Here is a 27,996-nt window from a genome sequence, read left to right on the forward strand (position 1 = left end):
TGAAGCAGACTGGGATCACGGATAGTTCGGTCAGGATCTCAGTGAAGCAGACTGGGATCACGGATAGTTAGGTCAGGATCACAGTGCAGCAGACTGGGATCACGGATAGTTAGGTCAGGATCACAGTGCAGCAGACTGGGATCACGGATAGTTAGGTCAGGATCACAGTGCAGCAGACTGGGATCACGGATAGTTAGGTCAGGATCACAGTGCAGCAGACTGGGATCACGGATAGTTAGGTCAGGATCACAGTGCAGCAGACTGGGATCACGGATAGTTAGGTCAGGATCACAGTGCAGCAGACTGGGATCACGGATAGTTAGGTCAGGATCACAGTGCAGCAGACTGGGATCACGGATAGTTAGGTCAGGATCACAGTGCAGCAGACTGGGATCACGGATAGTTAGGTCAGGATCACAGTGCAGCAGACTGGGATCACGGATAGTTAGGTCAGGATCACAGTGCAGCAGACTGGGATCACGGATAGTTAGGTCAGGATCACGGTGAAGCAGACTGGGATCACATTTAATTAGGTCAGGATCACAGTGAACCAGACTGGGATCACGGATAGTTAGTCTCCTCCGACCTATCACCCTCACCTTGACCTCTTTCCACCTATCACATTTCCAACGCCCCTCCTCCAAGTCCCTCCTCCCTACCTTTTATCTTCTCCTGCTGAACACTCTCTGCTCATTCCTGAAGAAGGGCATGTGCCCGAAACGTCGAATCTTCTGTTCCCTAGATGCTGCCTGACCTGCTGTGCTGTTCCAGCAATAAAGTTTCAGCTTTGATCTCCAGCGTCTGCAGACCTCACTTTCTCCTCGCAGGTTAAGGAAATAATTAAGTAGGAATCCCAACTAAGCTTTATAGACAGAAGGAGACCGTATAAAAGCAATGAAGTTATGGTGGACCTTTCCAAAATAGAGGCTCTGCCTCAAACGAGTATCAAATTCAGTACGTTAGACAGAATATGAAGATTTTTAGAGAAAGTGCAAACAAAAGAATTGGTTCCACAAATGAGAGACTTCATTCCATAGACAGATTGGAGAAGCTGGGGTTATTCCCCTTCAAGAAGATTGGGAACAGATATTTAGAGGCAAGGTCAGGATGATAACAGGTGGATGAGGGTAAAGTGGTTGATGTGGTGTCTATGGATTTCAGTAAGGTGTCTGATAAGGCTCCCCACAGTAGGCTATTGCAGAAAATAGAGGCCTGGTATTGAGGGTGATTTGGCGATTTGGATCAGAAATTGGCTAGCTGAAAGAATGACAGAGAGTGGTGTTTGGTGGGAAATGTTCAACCTGGAGCTCAATTCCTAGTGGTGTATTGCAAGGATCTGATTTGGGGCCACTGCTGTTTGTCATTTTTATTAATGACCTGGATGAGGGCATAGAAGGATGGGTTAGCAAATTTACAGATGATCCTAAGTTTGGTGGAGTTGTGGATAGTGCCCAAGGATGTTGCAGGTTACAGAGGGACATAGATAAGCTGTAGAGCTGGGCTTTTTGCCTTGGATGGTGATGGCTAGCACCAGGGGACAGCTTTAAATTGAGAGGCAAATGGAGCTCAATGCAGACAAGTGAGAGGTGATTCACTCTGGAAGGAGCAACAGGAATATAGAGTACTGGGCTAATGGTAAGATTCTTGGTAGCGTAGATGAGCAGACAGAACTCAGGTGTCCATGTACATTGAAACCTGAAGATTGCCACCCAGGTTAATAGGGTTGTTCAGAAGGTGCACGGTGTGTTAGCTTTTATTGGTAGAGGGGTTGAGTTTCAGAGTCATGAGGTCATGTTGCAGCTATACAAAACTCTGGTGCGGCCACACTTGGAGTACTGTGTACAATTCTGGTCACTGCATCCTTGGAAGGATCCATTGGAAAGGGTTCAGAGGAGATTTACTAGGATGTTGCGTGGTATGGAGGGAAGGTCTTATGAGGAAAGGCTGAAGGACTTGAGGCTGTTTCCATTACATAGAAGGAAGTTGAGAGGTGACTTAATTGAGACATATCAGATGATCAGAGGATGAGATAAAGTGGACATTGAGAGCTTTTATCCTTGGATGGTGATGGCTAGCACAAGGAGACAGCTTTAAATTGAGAGGTGATAGATACAGGACAGGTGTCAGAAGTATTTTCTTTACTCAGAGTAATAGGGGCGTGAAACCTTTTGTCTGCAACAATAGCAGATTCGCCAACTTTAAGGGCATTTAAATGGTCATTAGATATACATTTGGATGAGAATAGAATAGTGTAGGATCTATGGGCTTCAGAGTGGTTTCACAGGGTGGCTCAACATAGTGGGCCGAAGGGTCTGTACTGTGCTGTAATGTTCTTTGTTCTATGATAAAGTATAGGTCCTGGATTTTCTCCTGTTTCCAAACCCTGTGTCTATTTCTAACCTTCACAGGTTGTGTTAAACACCCCCACACGTTTCAGTCCTAGAGAACAGAATAATGCAGCATAGGAAGAGGTCATTCAACAAGAGGACCAAGGAATCCTACCACCCACCCCACTCTTCACAATCTTTCCCCATGTATTTGACATTACAAAACCTTTACACACTTCTGATATGTGGCATTGGAAACAGTAGCCATGCAGCAATAATAATGCAAATCGGTTTTATATAACTGGTAGAAAAAGCTTTGCTTTTGCATTCTATGTTTCTATTTATTGAGCCCATCAGAAGTGCCGGTTCCTGTATATTTCATTTTGCAACCAGAGCTTTGTCAGATAATTGCACACAACCTGTTGTTTATATTATGTAAACAGCCATTTTCCCCCCAAAATGGCTGTGAGTGTGACTTTCAGCAATTACATTTTCATTCTCACTAACTCATGAGTTAGGTGATGCAGTCACACAGTATCAATACCTTCTGCTTTTCTGTTAATATATGCAGAACCGGAATTAGAATAATTCAGTTATTTTCTCAATTACTAACTCTCCATCCAACTTAAAGCCACAAGACACAAGGAAAGCATTAAGCACCATAGTTTACATTGGAACAAGATAACAGGTGTAAGATATCAGTAAAAGTTTTCTTTTCCAAAATAAGTTACAAAAACTTTTGAACATAAAAAGCCATTAGCTAAAACACATCTTATACAGACTAGTGAGGCTACAGCTAATGCATTTCCATTGTGTATATTCAAAGCTGGACCATTTTAATCAGGCAGTATTTATTCTCTTTACTACTTTTCAGATCTCAATTTCAGATTTACATTTAACAATTGACTGCATCCACTGCATTTGCCAAGAACTTATTACCTCAGTGATTTCAGGTTTGCTTGGATCCCAGTGAGACAATGTTCTTTTGTTGACAGCTTTAAAACTGCTTTCTCTCTTTTGAGACCTCCTTTGCATGGAAACAGAAAACAGGAAGAGTAGGCAATTTGGTCCTTCAAGCCTGCTGTCTTTCATGGTTGATCACCAACTGAGCACCCTGCTCCCGCTTTCTCTCTATACACTTTTGATCCCTTTGGTCCTAAGAATGACACCTAACTCCTTGAGAACGTTCGATGTTTTGGTCTTAACTGCTATCTGTCATAGAGAATTTCACAGGCTCACCACTCTGGCCGAAGAAAATTCTCCTCATCTCAGCCCAAATAGCCTACTTCATATCCTTAGACTGTGACCCCTTGGTTCTCCCCAGACATTGAAACATCCTTCCTGCATTTATTTTGTTACATCCTGTTCGAATTTTATAGAGAGATCCTCCTTCATTTTCCTAAACTCTAATGAATATAGTCCTAACAGATCCAGTCTCTCTCCAAATGTCAATGTTGCTGTCCCAGAAATCAGTCTGATAAAACTTCATTGCACTCCCTCCATAGCCAGAATATCCTTCCTAAGATAAGAGGCCAAATCTGCACACACCACTCCAAGTGTTGCCTCACCAAGACCCTGTACAATTGCAGCAAGACACTCCTCCTCTTGCTATGAAGGCTGATATACCGTTTGTCTTCTTTCCTGCCTGCTGCAGCTGTATGCTAACTTTCAATGAATGGTGTACAAGGACACCCAGGTCACATTGCACTTCAACCTTTTCCAATCAGATAATAATCTGCCTTCCTGTTTTTGCGGCCCAAGTGGATGACCTCCCATTTATCCACATCTGCCATACATTTGTTCACTCACTCAACGTGTCCAAATCACACTGAAGCATCTCAGCAGCCTTCGCACTGCTCATCCTCCCACCCAGTTTTGTGTTGTCTGCAAATCTGGAGATATTACAGATGTTTCACTCATCCACATCAGTAATAGTTATTCAGAATAGCTGGGATACTAGCATAGCACTGGTTCATGAGTTGCTGCCTGCCACCCGGTCATGTTCATGTTCATGTTCCATCACCTTCATCGTACCTGCATGCAGACTCCACGTACCTGCCCCCTCACGTGTCGCCTTCTTGCTCCTGCACTTCACTTTCAGCCTCAATATTCCTCCCCTCTGCCCTAGCTGACCCTCCCTTCCAGGCTCTAGTCAGCTCCTTGCGGCCTCCTTTCCCTTTCTGCTTACCCCCTTTCACTTGCTTCCCTACACATACACCCATAGATCTAAATAGAGTCATAGATAGAGTCATATAGATGTACAGCATGGAAACAGACCCTTTGGTCCAACCCGTCCATGCTGACCAGATATCCCAACCCAATCTAGTCCCATCTGCCAGCACCCGGCCCATATCCCTCCAAACCCTTCCTATTCATATACCCATCCAAATGCCTCTTAAATGTTGCAATTGTACCAGTCTCCACCACATCCTCTGGAAGCTCATTCCATACATGTACCACTCTCTGCGTGAAAAAGTTACCCCTTAGGTCTCTTTTATATCTTTCCCCTCTCACCCTAAACCTCTAGTTCTGGACTCCCCGAACTCAGGGAAAAGACTTTGTCTATTTATCCTATCCATGCCCCTCATAATTTTGTAAACCTCTTATAGGGTCACCCTTCAGCCTCCGATGCTACAGGGAAAACAGCCCCAGCCTGTTCAGCCTCTCCCTGTAGCTCAGATCCTCCAACCCTGGCAACATCCTTGTAAATCTTTTCTAAATCCTTTCAAGTTTCACAACATCTTTCCGATAGGAAGGAGACCAGAATTGCACGCAATAGTCCAACAGTGGTCTAACCAATGTCCTGTACAGCCGCAACATGACCTCCCAACTCCTGTACTCAATACTCTGACCAATATAGGAAGCATACCAAATGCCTTCTTCATTATTCCATCTACTTGCAACTCCACTTTCAAGGAGCTATGAACCTGCACTTCAAGGTCTCTTTGTTCAGCAACACTCCCTAGGACCTTACCATTAAGTGTATAAGTCCTGCTAAGATTTGCTTTCCCAAAATGCAGCACCTCGCATTTAACGGAATTAAACTCCATCTGCCACTCCTAAGTAAATGACAAAAAGTAGAGGGCCCAGCACCAATCCTTGTGGCACACCACTGGTCACAAGCCTCCAGTCTGAAAAACAACCCTCCACTACCACCCTCTGTCTTCTACCTTTGAGTCAGTTCTGTATCCAAATGGCTAGTTCTCCCTGTATTCCGTGAGATCTAATCTTGCTAGTCAGTTTCCCATGGGGAACCTTGTCGAACACCTTACTGAAGTCCACATAGATCACATCTACTGCTCTGCCCTCATGAATCCTCTTTGTTTCTTCTTCAAGAAACTCAATCAAGTTTGAGAGACATGATTTCCCACGCACAAAGCCATGTTGACTATCCCTAAGTCAGTCCTTGCCTTTCCAAATACATGTACATCCTGTCCCTCAAGATTCCCTCCAACAACTTGCCCACCATCGACATCAGGCTCACTGGTCTATAGTTCCCTGGCTTGTCCTTCTTAAACAGTGGCACCACATTAGTCAACCTCCAGTCTTCCGGCACCTTACCTGTGACTATCGATGATACAAATATCTTAGCAAGACGCCCAGCAATCACTTTTCTAGCAGGATACTTGGTCTATTGAGTCCACATCCAACCCAAATCCCCGCCCCGGACCCTGGTGCTGATGCAGCAGTACTAACCGCTGAGCCACTGTGCCACCCTCAAAGCATTCTAAAGCCTGAAGGATGTGGAAAAAGTAGTTAGACGAAGTAGGTATCAGGAAGCTGTTCCTGTTGGGTCAAACATTTGAGAACATACATTGAAGGTGATTGACAAAAGAACTGATGGTGACAAAGAAAATCCTTGTCCCGTATTTACAATCGAGAATGCACCAGCATGTGGAGGAGGCAAACTTTACTGTGGCTTACTTACAGAAGTGTATTGGGTAAGCACCTGACAGGGGAAAAGAAAACACATAGGGTGATTGGGAAAGGGCCTGGGAATGAAATTGAATCAAGTGTCTTTTTTTAAACAGAGAACAAGCATGAATTTGACAGGCTGATTGGCCTCTTTACATCCAACAGTGATTGTTCAATTGACTCAGCTCCAGAAATGGTGATCTTTTCAACACAGAATTTCACTGTGACAATTCCCATTCAGTGCCATGCAACACTTTGAAGTTCCAATTCATCAATTCCTATTTCCCTTCAATGCTCTGACAATTAATTCCAGAAAATATGCAAAAGATAATATTTTAGTATGCGCAGTTCTAATGTACCACACTAATTTGCAATTATTCTTATTGTAGAGAATTTGAACTGACAAACTCTCCTTTTCCATTCCTTACTTCCTTTCCTACAGCTTTTAAATCAAAAACTACCATGTCAATAAAAATAATTTTGCTGCTTCAAGTATAAACATGTAATTGCCGCTGTATTGTTTTTACCTGGTAGCAGTTAATGAGTCCATAAGTACATGTACCAGCCTGAGTGCATTCAGTGAAATTCCATCCATAACCACAGGCAATGCCCTCACAATCCGTTGAACCGACAAGAATGGTGTCATTGAGACTACCAGAGGCATCACATACAACACAAGGTCCTAAGGTGGAAGGAGCTAGGTTAAAGATACGTTTCATGAACATCTGACCATTCTTATATCCTTGAAGACTCTAGTTTTAAGAATGGTGTATGGTAAGGAGTTTGCCTTTGTGTTTGGGGTGGTGGAGAGAGAGTGTTCCTCAAGAAAATACCAGGTAGATACATTATTTCCACAAGTTGTGGATTCTAGAACTAGGGGGCTACAGTTGAGAATTAGGGCCAGGCCACTCAGGAGAGATGTTAGGAAATTGACTACTTTGTCATGGAGAGGCAGTGGTCTAGTGGTATTATCACTAGAAACCTAAGTAATGTTCTGGGGACCCAGGTTGGAATTCAATAAGAAAATCTGGAATTAAGAATCGAATAGTGATCATGAATCCATTGTTGGATTCTGGGGAAAAAAAAAATCTGATTTACCAAAGTCCTTTAGGGAAGGAAACTGCCATCCTTACCTGGTCTGGCCTACATGTAACTCCAGACACACAGCAATGTGATTGACTTTTAACTGCCCCTGGGCAATTAGGGATGGGCAATAAATGCTGGCCGAGCCAGTGGCCATTCTCATCCCATGAATGATCAAAATAAAGTTTTCAATACACAAAGAGTGGCAAATATTTGCACCCGGTTTTAGCAACAGCAGTAGATGCTGGATCAGTTGTTAACTTTAAATGGATAAACGTTTGTTAAATAAAAGAGTTAAGGGATATGGGTCAAAAGCAGGTATATGGAGTTAGGCCACAAATCAGCCATGATCTCACTGAATGGCAGAACAGGCTCAAGGGGCTGAATAGCCTACGCCCAATACTATGTTCCTCCAGCAACTATTTTTAATGTCTCAAGCGGTACAGCTGAGTGTCCAGGATTCTTTCACACAGAATCCAAATTGTATCGCATGCTCAGAAAATGTCAGCTTTGATGTGCAAAGATTTGAAAGATCTACTAACAATTCAGTCACATACTCGAATAACAGTGTTTGTTTGCTCCTGTCAAGTCAAAGTCCTGCAACATGCCCCCGCCTAATGGCAGTGTGGACGTACCTACACAAGGGAACTGCAGCAGTTCGAGAAGGCAGCTCTCCACCACCTTCTCAAGGGCAATTTGACTTAGGCAATAAATACTCGCGCAGCCAGCAATGCCCACGCCCCATAAGTAAATAAAAAAAGGATAGGAATCTGTGGAATACAAAACATGTGACTGGTTGAAGATCGTTGTGTTGTTGCTGTTAATGATGGCACACTACCCCACTTTACCACTTGTGTGTAATATATTTATGCATTTGTGCTGCTCAACAAATTGACATATCCAACTACTTAAAAACTCTCAGCAAACAACAAGCACAAATATCTTCACTCTAGTATACAGTTGGGATATGACTAGGACTATTTCATTCTTCGAATGAATGTTTTAGATTGTTTTCTTCAAACATTTGTAGATCATTCCGTTACCCATTATTTTAAGGAATGTAGGGATTGAGGTTCACAAGGAGATGATGTTAGCAATTCTAAAAAGTGTGAGAACAGATAAGTCCCTTGGGCCGGATAGGATTTATCCTAGGATTCTCCGAGAAGCCAAGGAGGAGATTGCAGAGCCTTTGGTTTGATCCTTATGTCGTCATTTTCTGCAAGAATTGTGCCAGAAGACTACTGGATAGCAAATGTGCCCCCTTGTTCAAGAAGGGGAGTAGAGACAACCCTGGTAATTAGAGACCAGTGAGCCTTAGTTCAGCAGTGGGCAAAAAGTGTTGGAAAAGGTTATCAGAGATAGGATTTATAATCATCTAGAGAGGAATAATTTGATTAGGGCTAGTCAACATGGTTTTGTGAAGGGTAGGTCATGCTTCACTAAACTTATTGAGTTCTTTAAGATGACCAAACAGGTGGATGACGTTGATATGGTGTATATGGATTTTAGTAAGGCAGTTGATAAGGTTTCCCATAGTAGGCTATTGAACAAAATACAGAGGCATGGGATTGAGGGTGATTTAGCTGTCTGGATCAGAAATTGGCTAGCTGAAGGAAGACAGAGGGTGGTGGTTGATGGGAAATGTTCATCCTGGAGTTCAGTTGTTCGTGGTGTACAGCAAGGATCTGTTTTGGGGCCTCTGCTGTTTGTCATTTTCATAAATAACCTAGATAAGGGTGTAGAAGGATAGGTTAGTAAACTTGCAGATGACATTAAGGTTGGTGGGGTTGTGGAGAGTGCTGAACAATGTTGCAGGTTACAGAGGGACATAGATAAGAGGAGGAAAATGGAGTTTAATGCGGAAAACTGAGAGGTGATTCACTTTGGAAGGAGCAACAGGAATAAAGAGTACTGGGCTAATGTGAAGATTATTGGTAATGCAGATGAGTGGAGACGTCTCAGTGTCCATGTACATTGATCCCTGAAAGTTGCCACCCAGGTTAATAGGGTTGTCAAGAGGCATATGATGTGCTAGTTTTTATTGGTAGAGGGATTGAGTTTTGGAGCCACAAGGTCATGCTGCAGCTGTACAAAACACTAATGCAGCCGCACTTGGAATACTGCGTACTGTTCTGGTCACCACATTATAGGAAGGATGTGCAAGCGTTGGAAAGGGTTCAGAGGAGACTTACTAGGATATTGCCTGGTATGGAGGGAAGGTCTTATGAGAAAAGGCTGAGGGACTTGAGGATGTTTTCATTCGAGAGAAGAAGGTTGAGAGGTGACTTGAGACATTTAAGATAATCAGAGGGTTAGATAAAGTGGACAGTGAGAGCCTTGTTCCTCGGATGGTGATGGCTAACATGAGGGAGATACCTTTAAATTGAAGAGTGATAGATATAGGACAGATGTCAGAGGTAGTTTCTTTACTCAGAGTAGTTGGGGCATGGAACACACTACCTGCAAAAGTAGTAAACTCACCAATTTTAAGGGCATTTAAACGGCCATTGGATAAACATAGGGATGAAAATGTAATAGTGTAGGATAGATGGGCTTCTGATTAGTTCCACAGGTCAGCGCAACATTGAGGACCGAAGGATCTGCACTACTGTGTTATGTTCTTTGAATGCGTTTGCCCATCTATTTCAATAGGCTAACAACTGCCAAATCATTAGATAAAAGAATATGACTTAACCATCTTAAATGTTCCTACGCTTGCATCAGGCAATCATTTCTACATGTGTGCTACCTCAGTTTAGTTGATAGCACCTTTACCACTTAAGTCATGGGTTCAAGCCTTGCTCCAGAGACTGGAGGTTGTGTCTTCAGTGCAATAATACAATACCTGCAACATCACAACTTTTGGGCGACAAAAAAAGCGAAGCAGAGGCCCTGCCTGCACAGTCATGCAAATGTAAAAGCTCCTTTTGCACTGTTTGTAGTAAGAATTCCCAGAGATCTAAATAAATGCAATGGTGTTCTCATATTAATGACTTGTGATTCTGGATAAGCACTTGATAAAAGGCAATGACCAATAATTCAATATTTTTTGTTATGCAAAAACAATGAACAATTTGAATTTAAAGATGTAAACAACACAGCAAACTGGAACCTGGTCATTTGTAATAAGAAACAATGAATCTACAAGTTTTAGATAAACTTTCAAAAGTAAAGAAGAAATCATAGTTATATAATGATGACAAATAATAATCATTCTACAACTTACCAATGGTAGCAGAAATTACAAGGTAGGAAAAGGCTGTCCAAAAAATGGCTGACAGAGTTCCCTTTGGAATGGCTACAGCAGGGTCGTAGAAGTATAGTGCAATGCAAATGAGGCCATTCAGTACATAAGGAGGTTACTAACTGCAGACAGAAAATGGTAATGAGTTAACAGAAGGCAAGTCAGGGGAACCTCGATCATCTGAATGAGATGGACGGGCACTATTTTGTTCGGATAATTGATTATTCGGTTAATTGAGATAGTTTACTCCAGGCCAAATTTCAGAACAAAGACACATGGGAAATGCCCCTTCAATAAAAACAGAATAAGTTTGGATTTGGATTCGAGGTGCCCAGGTCAGATCAGGGAACTTAAATGGCCTGAAAATCCAACCAAAAATTGTTTATCCCTTACTTTCGATAACCTTGTCTCTTTTAGCAGACCCAACTATTACTTTCCAAAGTATTCAGCCCCTCGAGTGCCATTTTCTCCCAATAAACGTAATCCATTTCGTGACAGCATATTTAACACCCCCAATTTTAATCAGTTTAAGCGAGATAACCATTTTACAGTTGTCCAATTATTATTATCTGAAATTCAAAAGATTGATGAATTTTTAATTCCCGTATAGAATGGTACATCAGTTTCATTTTCTACATTTGCATTCATCACCTGATCAAGTGAAAGAAACAAACTTGGAAGCAAATTGACTACAGCTTTCTCAAACTCTCCTCCTCAGTAATTTTTGGAAATTACACACTCAATTATATGACACACGTCAGTCATATTACCATGAGAGGGAAAGATGTCACACAAATATCTAGTCCACAATTAGTCTAAAACCAAAAATTGAAAGCATAAAACCAGTAACAAGAAGGAATACCATTAGAAAGCAGTTATCTTCCTTCATAATACTTAGATACATTTGATCATTAAATTTATTACTGCTCTTTTTAAGTTGTAAAAGCCTGAAATATACCTTTTTACTTTGTTGATATATTTTTCTGGAGCTGGGAAATTTGCAAAGATATTGCTGCAAGTGAGGGGCATTGATAGGATAAATAGCCAAGATCTTACTCCTAGAATTGGAGAGTCCAAAACTAGAGAGCATAGGTTTAAGTTGAGAGGGGAAAAACGTAAAAGGGAACTTAGGGGCAGAAGGTGCTACATATATGGAATGAACTGCCAGAGGAAGAGCCAGAGGCTATTACAATTACAACAGTTAAAAGGCATCTGGATGCGTATATGAATAGGAACAGTTGAGAAGGATATGGGCCAAATGTTGACAAATAGGACTAGATTAATTTAGGATATGTGGTCAGCATGGATAGCTTTGACAAAAGTTTGTTTCTGTGCTATACATCTCCATGACTCTATAAAGAAGTACTTCCTGTTTTACAGCTGCACAGACCTTGCCACAAAGAGATGTTGACAAAAAAAATCTTACAATTTTATGTTTTCATTCACAGCATTTTGAATTACCTTCAGGTCGCCAGAGATGTTTGCACCTGCCAGGATGCCAGTTGCAGAGGGAAAGAAAATGGAAAACATGCCAAAGAAGGACGAGTCACTTCACCAGCAAGGCAAAAGGTTCTGGGCAAATATATCAGCTGAAAAGCAAAATCAGCACGAGAGTGAACAGCAGAGGTGGACACCACTGTCTGAATCCAACCAATCACCATGCATCAGTACAACTACAAATCATCATGTTCTGAGTGCTGCAATCAATTGTAAAACAACCTAAGCAAACCCAGTCAAAATCGCTTGAAGTTATCAATGTGGTAGCAATTCACAGCAGGTTGTTCAGTGAATACATCCTAATACAAAACACTTGCACCAAGCAACATTGCGTTTTACATTTGTCAACACTGCTTTATTCTGCAAAGTCAAAAAGTGTGGCGCTGGAAAAGCACAACAGCATCTGAGGTTCAGAGAGTCGACTTTTCGGGCACAAGCCTTCCATCAAAGTGTTGCTTGTTTTCTCTACTGCGGGACAGAATGAACAGAGAGAACATGCTTATTATCATACATGATTCAAAACAAATTCAAAGGGCTCCAAGGTGAGAAATATCAAATGAGGATGTCAGAGATGGTATAAAAAGTTAACCTCCTGCCATCCTACTCTCCTGCCAAAGGCAGTGATTCACAATGAAGTAGTGCTCCATGAAATCTGGCTACTTTGCCGAAATGCCTATTCCTCATTTGTGAGCTCAGACAGTGATCAGTGACAGAGTATTCATCCACGAGGAATCGAACTCAACTCTATCCTCAGTCAACAGCCACTTGCACCTATTTTTCAGCAAAGGTCACTGAAGTCAGGAGCAGGAAACATCTGATTTCCCCATTCCCTAACCCAGGGCATGGGGACAGGCTGAAGCTCCCCACATTGCGCACACAATCTGCAGAATATTAGCAGTCTGTGCCCCAACATACATTTTGCCACAACTGTGCTATAAAACTCCTCAAAACATTGTTGTTCATTCAAATGCAATAATTAAAAAGGGACGCAAGAAAATGTAGCTTGAAAATAAGAAACCTCCACAAGTTAGAAACCTAAATACACACCTCTATAGCTGAAAAGCCTTTGGCCTGTTTTTCTTGCGATCCTGGGATAAACGTCCCCACAATGTAGTTTGCAAAGGAAATCATGATCACAAAGAAGAAGCCAACCTGTGCCTATCAGAAAGGAAAAAGAAGGGGCATTCTTCATCACAGAAAATAACGGGAAAATTGTAGCCTTGCCCCACCAGTACAGCTAATACCAAAGATGGTGGATCAATGAACTGGAGGATGCAAATAATGCTAAATTATTGCTTCATTTCACTCACTTGGTGAAAAACACTGCTAAAGCGCAGAGTTCCACCAAGCAACCCTGAAAATAACATGTACAGTGTAATGAAGTTGAAAGTATGCATTCTCACTTTAAAATAGAAAGCATTTTCTGAATTTTGAAGTAAACTTAAAATGCAGGCTCAGCTTTTCGAATGGAAAGGCTGAGAGACGAGCTGTTCCAAAATAGATACATGTAGGAAATGGCTGTTAAATGTATTCCTAAGTTCTGGTTGCTGTTTTGACAATAATTTGAGTTTAACCAATCGGTTTAAATTATGCCCAGGATACTAAATAGAGTTTGAATTTATTGTTTTGACATCCAGAAACCAATCAAATCATATGCATTTTAATGTGTCATGGGAGGTATAAAACATGTAGGCATTTTGAAAATGGGTGAGAGAGTAACTGCCATTGATCAGCCAAGCAACTGCTGTAGAGCCGGACAGCTAACTGACCAGCTAACATCTCGCTCTCAAAAGAAATTAGAAAACACTCTCTATCAAAGGTCTCTTTTCATGTGAAACATACTCGCAGTATAAAGAAAGAAAGATGACCCAGGGAGATCATCAGCCAGAAGAGAAGACAGAGACCGTGTGGTCTTGAGATTAAGTTAATACAATGTTTAATAAATATGTTATTAAAACAGCTTTTCTTTTTAAATAGAGTTGGGGTCAGATAGTAAGTAGTTAAGAAAAGGGGAGCTTGGATTTGTGAATAGTTGTTGTTTCACGTTCAGTATTAAAGTTAAGTAAATGAATTGTTTTTTTTTCCTTTAACTAGTGGAATTTAAGAGTTCTCTGCCACTCATTTTAACAGATTATGAGGAGCGGTGAGCTTTTCTAGGTGTTTGGTTTAATTAAGAGGGGCTCGACCTTCACTTCATATCAACAGTTACAAAAACGTTTTAATTTTATTCTACTAAGTCTTATTAAATAGCAGAAGAAAAACATAACATCTGATAATAGGCATTAAAGAATAACAGTGTAATGTACTACCACAAAAAAAGTCCTACAGCTATTGAGAGAGTCAAGCATTCTGACATCTTGGATCCACTCTGTGGAATTCTCGAAGTCCTCACACTTTGTTCCTCAGCACCAAGAGAAATCTTTCTAAAGCCTGTACTTTTGACCAACACTACCTCCAAATCTACTGAGCTTGTGTCAGCCAGTAAAAGCCACTATATAAATGCAAATGATGTCGCATCAGGAGCAATATGCTGCATCCTACTTGGAGTTTAGCCTTTGTCTTATTCCAACCCATCTCCATCCTACCCAAAATTTCAGCAAAGGCTCTGATCTGAAGTCTAGTTGAGCTTACAAAGGGTAGGATACATACTGCTGGAAGGGAAGACAAATCTTTAATTCTTTGTATGGATCTTTTGATCATATTCCTAATGAGTCACCCATACCAGTAAACTAATGCTGTTAACCCGAATATTCAAAAGAATACTCCACATGTTACAAACAGCAAATTGGCAATAACTTTAGTCTCTAAGCTTTTGGGACTGTCACATGTGCAATACTTGATAGCAACCAGAACTTAAAAGAACATCAGTACAGCGTACGTGTTGCTAGCTCCAATGACCATACTGTGCAGTTGTCGGACATGGGTTTGCTACACAAGTGAGATCACTGAATTCTGCTGCTGAAAGAGTCACTCATTGCTTGGGTTCTTTACTGTGTGCAGAGAGGATAAAAAAGTAATTAAGTTCAAGTAGTCACAACAGGGACCTTAAATCTACCTTACTGCAGTCAGCTCAGAAGCAGCAAGGATAGTGAGAACATTTGCTAATCTCCTGAAATATGAGAGTACAATATGGTGCGTGGGTGACCTAAATATGGATAAAGTACATATACAAGCAAATATAAACAGGGACTCATTGATACAGTATTTACAAAATAAAAGTAAAATCAATACCTAAACTTTTCTGAACTGACTGATTACAAAGACTCAAAACTTTGGTAATGTTACAATTTCCATGGCTTTACCTTTGCTTCCCATTCCATTCCAGCCAGTGAAATCCCAAGTAGCACTGTCACTGTTATGACTCCAATAATCCGTATATCATTTTTGGGGTCCACAATTGTTGCATTGTACTCCTGTTGAAAGGTTAAAGTGCTTAGATTCATAGGAGCTTTGCAGTGTCACAACTGAATAACACCAAAACTGAAAATAGACATTCTGCCTTTTGGAATGACAGTTTCAATCATTACACAGACACTCAGTGTATGCAACTTGATTATGAAAACTATTCTTGGGATGCTAAGAACAATACCTAATAGCGGATATATCTCAGAACAACACATTGCTGTAAAATATTATTTTTTGCAACAAGTTAAACTCAATAATTGATCTTGAGTAACTCAATTCAACAAATTCAGATTGGTTTCTTCCTTCGACATAATTACACTGATCATCTACAAATCAGAGACACATTCATAAATAATGTTGTACTGACAAAGTTACCTGGTGTCCAAGATTCCAACTTAGGATTCTATTAGCAAATAATGCAGAAATGGGCCATTTAAACATCACACATCAGAATTATAGACAACATGTGTCAGGTCACCCTGAAAACTGTTGTTATGCAAAAGGTGTTGCTGACAAATTCAGAAACCTGGTCATTAAAATAATCATTGGGGTTTGTCTGAAGCAGAGATCATTTTGTAGGATTTCTGAGTGAATGCAAGCACCAGAGAATGGTGAATTTTAAAAATAGTCAGCATTCTGAAATTAATTTAGCAAATTAAAACTGAAATATGTCAACAATAATCAAGTGAAATTAAACAGACCAGGCAGCCGTTTCAAGAGTTTGTTAATTAGATTTAATACAGATCAAAACATAACATTAACTAATTTATTTGATTTCATTTGTTAGTTTTTTTTATCCGTTTAGCTAATAGAATGAAATTCTACATACAACGTATTTTGCTGCTGAGTACACAGTAATTTGCTATTTTTTGCTGCTGATGGGCCATTAATTGAATTTAATTTAATGCAGCATGTCCTATGCCTCCATATGTAGGGAGGATCTGTGCCTCACAAAATCAGAGATGCAAAAATAATCAACTTGGTCAATAACAATCATGACCTTGGTGACTGTAGTCAGTAAGTGAGGAACTGCTTTATTGGTGGTGTTGGAAGGGGTTTACTCTCGTTGCTCTGACCAGAATGCAGATCCTGGCATCAGAGTCATAGAGATGTACGGCACTGAAACAGACCCTTCGGTCCAACTTGTCTATGCTGACCAGATATCCCAACCCAATCTAGTCCCACCTGCCAGCACCCGGCCCATATCCCTCCAGACCCTTCCTATTCATATGCTCATCCAGATGCCTCTTAAATGTTGCAATTGTACCAGCCTCCACCACTTCCTCTGGCAGCTCATTCCATAGATGTACCACCCTCTGCGTGAAAACGTTGCCCCTTAAGTCTCTTTTATATCTTTCCCCTCTCACCCTCAACCTATGTCCTCTCATTCTGGACTCCTCCATCCCGGGGAAAAGACTTTGTCTATTTATCCTATCCATGCCCCTCATGATTTTATAAACTGCTATAAGGTCACCCCTCAGCCTCCGACGCTCCAGGGAAAACAGCCCCAGCCTGTTTAGCCTCCCCCTTTTGCTCAAATCCTCCAACCCTGGCAACATCCTTGTAAATCTTTTCTGAACCCTTTCAAGTATCACAACATCTTTCCGATAGGAAGTAGACCAGAATTGCAAACAATATTCCCACAGTGGCCTAACCAATGTCCTGTACAATCGCAAAATGATCTCCCAACTACTGTACTCAATACTCTGACCAATATAGGAAAGCATACCAAACGCCTTCTTCACTATCCTATCTACCTGTGACTCCACTTTCAAGGAGCTATGAACCTGCATTCCAAGGTCTCTTTGTTCAGCAACACTCCCTAGGATCTTACCATTAAGTGTATAAGCCCTGCTAAGATTTGCTTTCCCAAAATGCAGCTATTCGCATTTATCTGAATTAAACTGTAAGAATAATAGGGTGGTTATGGTGGGGGATTTTAACTTTCCAAACAGACTCTGACTGCCACATTGTTAAGGGTTTTGGATGGAGAGGAATTTGTTAAGTGTGTACAAGAAAATTTTCTAATTCAATGTGTGGATGTAACTAGTAGAGATGGTGCAAACTTGACCTACTCTTGGGAAATAAAGCAGGGCAGGTGACTGAGGAATCAGTGGGGGAGCAATTTGGGGCCAGCAACCATAATTTTATTAGTTTTAAAATAGAGATGGAAAAGGATAAACCAGATCTAAAAGGTGAAGTTCTAAATTGGAGAAAGGCCATTTTTGATGATAAAATTGACAGTTCTTATTAGGCAAGAACTTTCAAATGTGGATTGGGGCAGATATTCGCAGGTAAAGGGACGGCTGGAAAATGGGGAGCCTTCAGAAATGAGATGACGAGAGTCCAGAGCAAGTATAATCCTGTTAGGGTGAAAGGGAAGGCTGATAGGTATAGGGAATGCTGGATGAACTAAACAAATTGAGGGTTTGGTTAAGAAAAAGAAGGAAGCACATGTCAGGTATAGACAAGATAGATCAAGTGAATTCTTAGAAGAGTATAAAGGTAGTAGGAGTACACTTATGAGAGAAATCAGGAGGGCATAAAGGGGACACAAGATAGCTTTGGCAAATAAGGTTAAGGAGAATCCAAAGGGTTTTACAAATACATTAAGGACAAAAGAGTAACTAGGGAGAGAAAAGGGTCCCTCAAAGTTCAGCAAGGCGGCCTTTGTGTGGAGCTACGGGAGATGGGGTAAGATACGAAATGAGTATTTCGCATCAGTATTTACTGTGGAAAAGGACATGGAAGATATCGAATGTAAGGAAATAGATGGTGACATCTTGAAAAATGTCCATTTTACAAAGAATGAAGTGCTGGATGTCTTGAAACGCTTAGAAGTGGATAAATCCCCAGGACCTGATCAGGTGTACCATAGAACTCAGTGGGAAGCTAGAGAAGTAATTGCTGGGCTTCTTACTGTGATATTTGTATCATCGATAGTCACAGGTGAGGTGCTGAAAGACTGGGGGGTTAGCTAACGTGGTGCTACTATTTAAGAATCGTAGTAAGGACAAGCCAGGGAACTATAGACTAGTGAGCCTGATGTCAGTGGTGGGCAAGTTGTTGGATGGAATCCTGAGGGGCAGGATATACACATATTTGAAAAGGCAAGGACTAATTAGGGATAGTCAATGTGGCTTTGTGTGTAGGAAATCATGTCTCATAAACTTGATTGAGTTTTTTGAAGAAGTAACAAAGAGGATTGATGAGGGCAGAGCAGTAGATGTGATCTATATGGACTTCAGTAAGGCATTTGACAAGATTCCCCATGGGAGACTGGTGAGCAAGGTTAGATCTCACGAAATAAAGGGAGAACTGGCCATTTGGATACAGAACTGTCTCAAAGGTAGAAGACAGAGGGTGGTGGTGGAGGGTTGTTTTTCAGACTGGGACCTGTGACCAGTGGAGTGTCACAAGGATTGGTGCTGGGTCCACTACTTTTCATCATTTATATAAATGACCTGGATGTGAGAATAAGAGGTATAGTTAGTAAGTTTGCAGATGATGCCAAAATTGGAGTTGTAGTGGACAGCAAAGAAGGTTACCTCAGATTGCAATGGGATCTTGATCAGTCAATGGGCTGAGAAGTGGCAGATGGAGTTTAATTTAGATAAATGTGAGGTGCTGCATTTTGGGAAAGCAAATCTTAGCAGGACTTATACACTTACTGGTAAGGTCCTAGGGAGTGTTGCTGAACAAAGAGACCTTGGAGTGCAGGCTCATAGCTTCTTGAAAGTGGAGTCGCAGGTAGATAGGATAATGAAGGCAGCGTTTAGCATGCTTTCCTATATTGGTCAGAGTATTGAGTACAGTAGTTGGGAGGTCATGTTATTGGTTAGGCCACTGTTGGAATATTGCATGGAATTCTGGTCTCCTTCCTATTGGAAAGATGTTATGAAACATGAAAGGGTTAAAGACTTACAAGGATGTTGCCAGGGCTGGAAGATTTGAACTATAGGGAGAGGTTGAATAGGCTGGGGCTGTTTTCCCTGCAGCATCAGAGGCTGAGGGGTGACCTCATAGAGGTTTATAAAATCATAAGGGACATGGATAGGAGAAATAGACAAAGTATCTTCCTTGGGATGGGGAGTCCAGAACTAGACGGCATAGGTTTTGGGTGAGAGGGGAAAGATGCAGAGGGTGGTGCGTGTGTGCAATTAGCTGCCAGAGGAAGTGTTGGAGGCTAGAACAATTGCAACATTTAAAAGGCATCTGAATGGGTATATTGAATAGGATGGCCTTGGAGAGAAATGGACTGGCTGCTGCAGCTGGGACTAGATTGGGTTGGTATTTCTGGTCGGCATGGACAGGTTGGACCGAAGGGTCTCTTTCAATGTTGTACGTCTTTATGACTCCATGACTATAACTTCCATCTGCCACTCCTCAGCCCATTGGCCCATCTGATCAAGATCCCGTTGTACTCGGAGGTAACCCTCTTTGCTGTCCACTCTACCTCCAATTTTGGTGTCATCTGCAAATTTACTAATATCTCTTATGCTCACATCCAAATAATTTATATAAATGATGAAAAGTAGTGATGTATTGACCTCGAGTCTCAGCGCAGTTTTAAACCTGGTGGATTGACAGTCGACATTGATCATCTCACTTCAGCAGTTAGAGGGGAAGTGGTGTGAACTGTGCGGACAATGTCACCATCATAGACCTCAACAAAGACTTCAACCTTTTGGTACGGTAAATAGGCTACCAATGTGGGCTTGTGGACACCTTTACTTCAATTCCATATTAATACGCAGAGTATCACAAGTTACAATACAGCTTCATTGGAGACTTTCCAGATCAGCTGTGTGGTCAAGGTAGGGCCGTGTCCTGGTACCGACTCTCTTCAGCCAATTTCTCTACATTCCTGTTGCTCTATGAGGAGGCTGTTAACCTGCACACCAGAGCTGACAGCTAGCTATGCAACTGTGCGTCAAGACAAAACAGTGTAACTGCACTGGCATCCATCATTGAAGCTAATCTGGGCCAGCTTGTAGATCGGTTCTCCCGGAACAGAGAGAAGCTTGGGCTGACAATTGGCATCAGAAAGACCAATGTTATGGACCAGGAGGTAGATATTCCACCTTCTAACAACACGGACAAGCTCACACTGGAGCTCACTAACAGCCTTACATACGTTGGATCAACAGCTACATGCCCTGTGAAATTGAAATTGGCACCAGGATTGCCGAAGCAACTGTCGTGTAAAGTTGAGATGTAGCAAACTAACTAAAGATACAAGACCAGTGTGTACTAGGTTTGTGTCCTGAACAATGTCCTTTACAGCAGGGAGGTGTGGACAACTTCAGTAAGCCATTCCTGGGCATCCTGTGGCAAGACAAAGTGCCGAATATTAAAGCACATCAGGATGCAGCGATGCCCAACAGGTTTGCCTTCTACAATCAGTGGTAACTCCCTTGACTGGCTCGTGAGCAAAAGGACAAGTGTTGCATTCCTAAAGATAGATTCGATAACAAACTCACTGTCACACACAGGTCTATCCAGTGGAGATGGCTGTGGAGCAGGATGCTCCAAATGGAACTCCTCTGCTCCTTTTGTTTATTTCCTGTTTTCTTCTCTTTTTTTTGTGCCTTTATTCCGTCTTAGTGTTCTCTGCTGGAATAGACTGGGGGGGGGGGGGGGGGGGGGGGGGGGGGGGGGGGGGGGGGGGTGGGGGGAGGCAGGAGCGGGTGGTCAATGGCTTGCAAGCCCAGGCAGACCACGTATGGAAGCCCCTTGGGCCAATCCACTGCAGACTGTACGGAAAGGCTATAACACTCATCTTTTTAACTTTATTCTCATTCTTCCAACTTGTACAATGGACAGCTATAAGTAATGTAACATTTTCCCCTTTCTTTTTCCCTTTATTTCTATATTTTGTATTTAAGATCTGCACCTATTACTTTGTCCCTGAGGTGGTGCCACATGGAACAACATTGTGAACCTTTCACTGTACTTTTGGACCTGACTGCAGGTGATGTTAAAAGGATCTTCTATTCTAACATTGCTCACCTCCATCTGAAACACCACCATCTCTTCCACAGGACTCCAGAGTTTGGAATCGGCATGTGGGAAGTGCTTGCCGTGGCTCGGTATCTCTAAGGCCATCTATCAGGAACTGGGTAGGAAAGTAGAAGACAGAAAAGGCAGGCAACTCAGGGGAGGAATGCTCCTCAGTCAACCTCAGGCCAATGCACTTCAAGTCATTGCAAGTGAGCCTCTACAGGCAGAACACAGTAATTCGGAAGTGACAGACCAGGGACAGTACACGGTCTCCCAAGCTGACTGGATGTCATCACTCAAAGATTTGTTATGTTTATGACTAACAGTCCTTTAATTCTGGGTTATCTATGTGAATTAAAGAATGTGTGGAATCTTTATTATGCACGACCCAAAGTAAATGCGTTTGTGATAGACCCTGACCTGCCCACCTCCCGGGGGTTTTCACTCAGAACCCAGCCCGGCATAAAATGTTGACAAAGCTGAAACTCGTCATTATTCTGCCTCTATTGGTTGCTTAAAAGCAAGCAATGAAATTGTGTTTGGAAGCAGGGCTAATCCAGCTCCCAAAACAGTAACACAATTGAATTAAACAAAAAAGACCTTCAGTTTTATTTCAGTGACTGTTTCCACGCTGCATGACTATTAAAGCAATTGCTGAAAATGTGTTGCTGGAAAAGCACAGCAGGTCAGGCAGCATCCAAGGAGCAGGAGAATCGACGTTTCGGGCATGAGCCCTTCTTCAGGAAAGCAATTAAAGCAATTGGTCTAATAATATCTCCCCTCTCTTCGGCTTTGGGGAAATACCTGGTCTTCACTAAGGAACGGTCTATGGTGGAAAATGTGGGTTTGATACCTTACAGGCAAGGTCAGCGAGACCATGAGTGCTAAATTCCATCCTCGTGTTCATTTGGTATCACAGCCGTGCTCATGTATTCCAAAGAATGGACCTGAGCAAGGCAACGATTGGTACATGTAGTTCTTTCAAAACACAAAAGTACTGTGACAAAGGATTGAAATGAATCCAACTTACAACAAGGAGATCTTTCACAGTCTCAGCGAAGCCAACAACGTGCATGGAAACTGCCATCGCGTTTGCAAAAGCAAAGATGAGACCAATGGAGCCTCCAAGTTCTGGGCCAAGGCTCCTCGAGATAAGAAAATATGTACCACCTGAACAACACAGAAAGGAAGGCCAGTTTACTGTAAACACAGAAGAACATAAGGGAACGGCTTCTAAAAATATACTTACGGATTTAGTCTTTGGGAAATGGCAGAAGACCCCCATGTTTTCAGTTTGCACTTATTCAGCAGAATCTTGTACTTAATTTAAACTGAACCAGTAATTTGCTTCATTTCTGTTCTCTGCCTACTATGCCTTCCCTTCTTATGCTACTGTTCAAGAACAGAGGGATCCTGCCAAATGCAACAGGAACAAGAAAAACCTGGTGATGTTCCTGACCTATATTTTTCTCTTTTTTTAAAAAAATGAAATCATTCACAGGTTGAGGGTGCAGCTGGCTATGTCAGCATTTATTGCCCATTCCTAATTGGCCACAGGGCAGATAAGAATTAATGACATCACTATGGGTATGGAGTCACATGTAGCACAGACCATAGAATCCCTACAGCCCAGATAGAGGCCATTCAGCCCATTGAGTCTGCACCAACCCTATCCATGTAAGCCCATATTTACTACACTTATCCTGCACACTACGGGGCAATTTAGTATAGGCAATCCACCTAACCTGAACATCTTTAGACCAAGTGAGGATGGCAGTTTCCTTCCCTAAAGGACATTAGTGACCCAGATAGGTTTTTCTGACAATTGGCAATGGATTCAGATTCTTAATTCCAGATTTTTATTGAATTCAAAATCCACCATCTGCTGTGGCAGGGTTCGAACCTGGATCAACAGTCCAGTGATAATACTGCTAGGCCATTGCCTGTCCCAGACATTATACGCTACTTGAATGTTTCTGTGAAACCCGACTTAACTCTCAACAGCAAAACCTCCCCCTCCCACCTCCCAAAGCTTCCCCACAACTCTGAACACATGGCCTTCTTGACTCACTCCCCACTCTCACACGAGCTCTTTTCATTAAGGAGACCTACCTTCGGCTACTTTCACTCCATGGTCAAACTGCTGACCACCCAGATCTCTTCTGCTGTTGCCATCCCCTACCTTGTTAGCAGATATGCAATAGTTCACTCTCAAGATACTGCCTAATTGCCTTTTGTAACTATCATTACTGTTTCCATCCCTCAGCGAAATCACCCTCAATCCCTTTACACTTGCAAACAGTCAAGCAATCATGACCAATGTCTCTATTTCAACTCTAACTTCCTTGAATCTGTTGCTGCTTTCCAAATCTGAGCCCATTTGCCCTGCAACTCCATCTTTAATCCTTCCAATCAAGTTTCTATCCAACCACGGCACAAAAAGGGCCCAACCCCATCAATAATTTTACTATGGAGATCTTATCCCATCTCATTCTTCTCAAGGGGTCTCTAGCCTTTGACATGCTCAGCTATACCATCCTGGACAAACTGGATTAAAAATGTGTGAAATTATGAGGATTGGTCACACTGCTTGCATCCCCTGAACGTTGACAATTAAAGTGTGACCTAATTTAGGCGTTTCACGGTGTTGAATTTTTTCATTAAAGTAGCTACTAAGAAATTATTTTTTCTGGCTGAAGAGCTTGGAAATACTGGTAATAAACATAAGATTAGAGTCAGGCCACTCTGAAATGATATCGGCAAACGTTTCCTGTTGTGAGGCTCTGGGGCTCAGTTGAAAAATCTCAAAACTACAAACAATGCACCATTGTTTGACAAAGGCGAGCAAGATTGCAGGAACAAATGTTAAGGTCAGCAATGACGTGAGCAAATAGTGGGACAAGTTAAAAAGGGCTGAATGGCCCACTCCTGCTCTGATTTTTTTCCTCTACCACCCTCAGCTTGTTTCACTGTCTTTGCTTCGTTCCAATCTTAACTAATGATCAGATCACCTCCTGCTGTAGTTTAGTTTCCAGCCATTTCGCCGAATTGTGAAAGTCTTTCCTTCACCCTTCAGCCTCAGCTTCAAGACAGACAGATGTGGAGTCTGTTCCTATCTATACACTGATGACATCCAACTCCATCTTTCTAACTGCTATAGTGTTAGGCTGGGGCTTGTCCAAAGCGGAATCTTGAATGGACTGCAATTTCCTTTCTAGTTAAACAGTGAGAAGACAAAAATCACTAGCATTAACCTCTCTCTCAAGCTTTGTACTTCAGCCAATCCACCCCACTTCCAAGCCACTGTTTTCAGCAATCTCAGTACTTTATTCAATTCTTAACTTATTCTAACTTTAAATGTCCCCCCACTACCTCATCTCTGTAACATCAACCCTTTTTGCACCAATAACAGATCAACTGGGGAAAAAAAAAACCCTCATTTATATGGCACCTTTCACAAGCAACAGATGCCTCAAATAATTCACAGCCAATGAAGAGCTTTTGAAGTATTGGAACTGCTATAAAGTGGGAAATGCAATAGCCAAGTTGTGCACAGACTTCCGTAAATGGCAATATGCTAATAGGCAGTTTATCTGATTTGGGATGTTGATTGAAGGGTAAACATTAGCCAGGAACTGAGGATAACTACTTTGTTTTGCTTCAAAATAGTGTTGTTAAATCTTTTACATCCACCTTGGCAAGTAGATGTGGCCTTTGTTTAATTTATTATCCAAAAAAGCACCTCCATCACTCGTCCCATGTCAAGCTTTTAGTTCTCAAGTCCTAAAGTGGGACATCAATCCCACCTGAGACCCAAAGGCAAGAGTGTCCCAATGGAGACATGGCTGACAATTGATATCATCATTCATTACCTACCTTCTGCTGAATCAAAACTCTACTATCATATCCAATCCTGCAGGAAATATTATTAAACCCACGAATCCTTGCTGGTTTTGATTCACTACAAATTCTGAATAGCAGGCATGGAAATATAAAGCTGGCAGATGAAACAGTATGAAGTATTGTGAAGAAGCAAGAACTAAAGAATACCTGATTTGACTTTGCCATTTGTAAATATTGCTGATATGGACAGACCTGTAATGCTGGTTACAATTATGGACATAATGATGATTAACCATGTTAAAGCTGCAATGGAAGGGAACAAAACCAAAATTATTTGTGTTTTCATCACCACTGTATATCATACTTAAGTGCTTGCGACAAAGAATCTCAATTAAGTCCATTAGGCCCACAGTTGCTTTGACGGATTGCCCAATTATATGACTGAGGAACTACTGTTAATTGTTTGGATACAGAGATCACTCTGCACTCTGCCACTTAGATACAGTAATTTATTTTTATTCTGTACTTCATTAAAAAGACCGTTGTGCAAGTTATTTACTTCTTCTGGAATCACTGCTACAGAAGAATCTGTTTAGCATGTCAAGGGTAAGTTTGAATTTTAACAGGAGCACATACACCAGAACAGAGTCAGTGGGCAGAATAGCCTGTATCTGTGCTGTATATCCTATTTAACATTCTCACCTTATCAGAAATACACACACGTCTATGGATTTCTATCACTATAATGGGAATATAGACATTTTCATTGTTCTTTTGAAACACAATCTGTGAAGACACCACATGATTTTTATACCTTGAAAGAACATGAATGAATAAAATCTTTTCTATCTAATGCAAGATGAAACTATTCATTTGAACTGAATAGCTGGTATTAATTTCAGAAAAGCTGCAGTAACATACAAGGAAATTGGCATCATAAAATGTGGCACTGCAAGGCCTTTTACACGTAATTCCATTGACTAACTTGAAGCATTGATTGTTCTTTAAAAGAGTGAAAGTAAATCAAAGACAGGCTCCAGCAACAGATGAAATAACTAAAATAGAAGCTGCTGGTTGGGTGATCAGTTCTTTCTGGTCTTGGACACAGCATGGTAGCAGCAGGGTGTAAGTAATGGCCAGAGATGGCTTTTGACAAAAGAATTTGTGTTAACCCTATTGTCGAAGATGTAAAGGCACTAATTGCCTCGGAAATAGTTGCGACCGTCTCTCCCAATTTTTGCTCTGCCTTTATTTTTGAGTCAAAGAGAGTGGTACTGGAAACGCACAGCCGGTCAGGCAGCATCCGAGGAGCAGGAGAATTGACATTTCGAGCATAAGCTCTCCCACTTTATTTTCAAAACCTTGCTCTTGTGATGTGAACACTTCAAGCAAGATGCATTGCTGTGCATCTCTGGTTGCTCTGAGTGGGTAATGGTGGGATTTTGGAAGGAAGTGGAATTCTTAGGCTGATGGTGCTCCAAGCAAGAAAATAAGAGTTTGTTAGACTTGGGCTACTCTTTCTCACCTGCCAAACTGCCACTGTGGCAGAGTGTCCAACAATGAACCCCCTGATTAACCACATCCAAGTTCCACAATAACATAAACAGGTCTTTATAAACCTTGTCTCAATCAGTGACAGTCTCCACATATTCAGGTCATCAGAGGACCAGATGCAATTGCCATGCAGCTAATAATGAGTAGATTAGATTAGATTACAGTGTGGAAAACAGACCCTTCGGCCCAACAAGTCCATACCGACCCGCCGAAGCGCAACCCACCCATACCCCTACCCCTACCCCTACATTTACCCCTTACCTAACACTACGGGCGATTTAGTATGGCCAATTCACCTGACCTGCACATCTTTGGATTGTGGGAGGAAACCGGAGAACCCGGAGGAAACCCACGCAGACACGGGGAGAATGTGCAAACTCCACACAGTGAGTTGCCTGAGGCGGAAATTGAACCCTGGTTTCTGGTGCTGTGAAGCAGCAGTGCTAACCACTGGGCCACCGTGCCGCCCACTAGCTCTGGCCTGAAACTGGGTGCCAGTTCCTACAAAAATGCTGCAAAAATCAACCGAGGAGAAAAGTACCAGGGAATGGCATAGAGGATATCCCTCATAGCAGCAGCCTCACACAACAATTACTCTAAAGCTGTGATCCTCCGACAGTGAAACAAATGTCACTTCACTTCCCATTTCTTTTCTCAAGTCGTTCTTCAGCTGTCTTTTCGGCCTGGCAAGAGCTGCTCATTGATTCATCTTCATTATCAACCGACTATGATGCTGCATCTCTTAATTGTCCCTTATCTCAATAAAGATGTCCTCTTGCACCATTATTGTGTTCCCAGCATGTCTTTCACTTGGAGTATAGTACACACAGGTGTAGCTACACAGAGCAAGCCACACAAAGTAGTGCACACAAATATCAAAGACCCATTTTTATTATTGTAAGCCACAGTTAAAATGGGTGGGCTGAATTTTACACTGGAAAGGGAGTGTAGTGCTCATCACTCCAGAAGATACGACAGTCCCAAACTAACCAATGTTAAACAAGCCCACTCCCCAGTAACAACACATACTTGATGTCCTTAAGGAGCACATGATTGAAATTCCACAACTCCAATGGGAGTGAGTGTTACTATCTAGAGATCAATCTGATTGTCCCAGTACCAGAC

The 27,996-nt window shown here is 41.8% G+C and overlaps 1 protein-coding gene across 1 annotated transcript in view; it reads right to left on the minus strand.

The window, feature by feature from the left end:
- The window catches only part of slc12a3 (solute carrier family 12 member 3), a 62,553-nt gene that overhangs the window by 27,925 nt on the left and 6,632 nt on the right, over positions 1-27,996 (minus strand). The window contains 8 exon segments of the mRNA XM_043707535.1: positions 6,770-6,924; positions 10,552-10,636; positions 12,031-12,158; positions 13,114-13,128; positions 13,131-13,224; positions 15,369-15,479; positions 22,505-22,644; positions 25,525-25,620. Of these exon segments, the coding sequence (XP_043563470.1) occupies positions 6,770-6,924; positions 10,552-10,636; positions 12,031-12,158; positions 13,114-13,128; positions 13,131-13,224; positions 15,369-15,479; positions 22,505-22,644; positions 25,525-25,620 (824 nt within the window).

Source organism: Chiloscyllium plagiosum, chromosome 17 (genome assembly GCF_004010195.1).
Source record: "Chiloscyllium plagiosum isolate BGI_BamShark_2017 chromosome 17, ASM401019v2, whole genome shotgun sequence".
NCBI classification, from domain to species: domain Eukaryota; kingdom Metazoa; phylum Chordata; class Chondrichthyes; order Orectolobiformes; family Hemiscylliidae; genus Chiloscyllium; species Chiloscyllium plagiosum.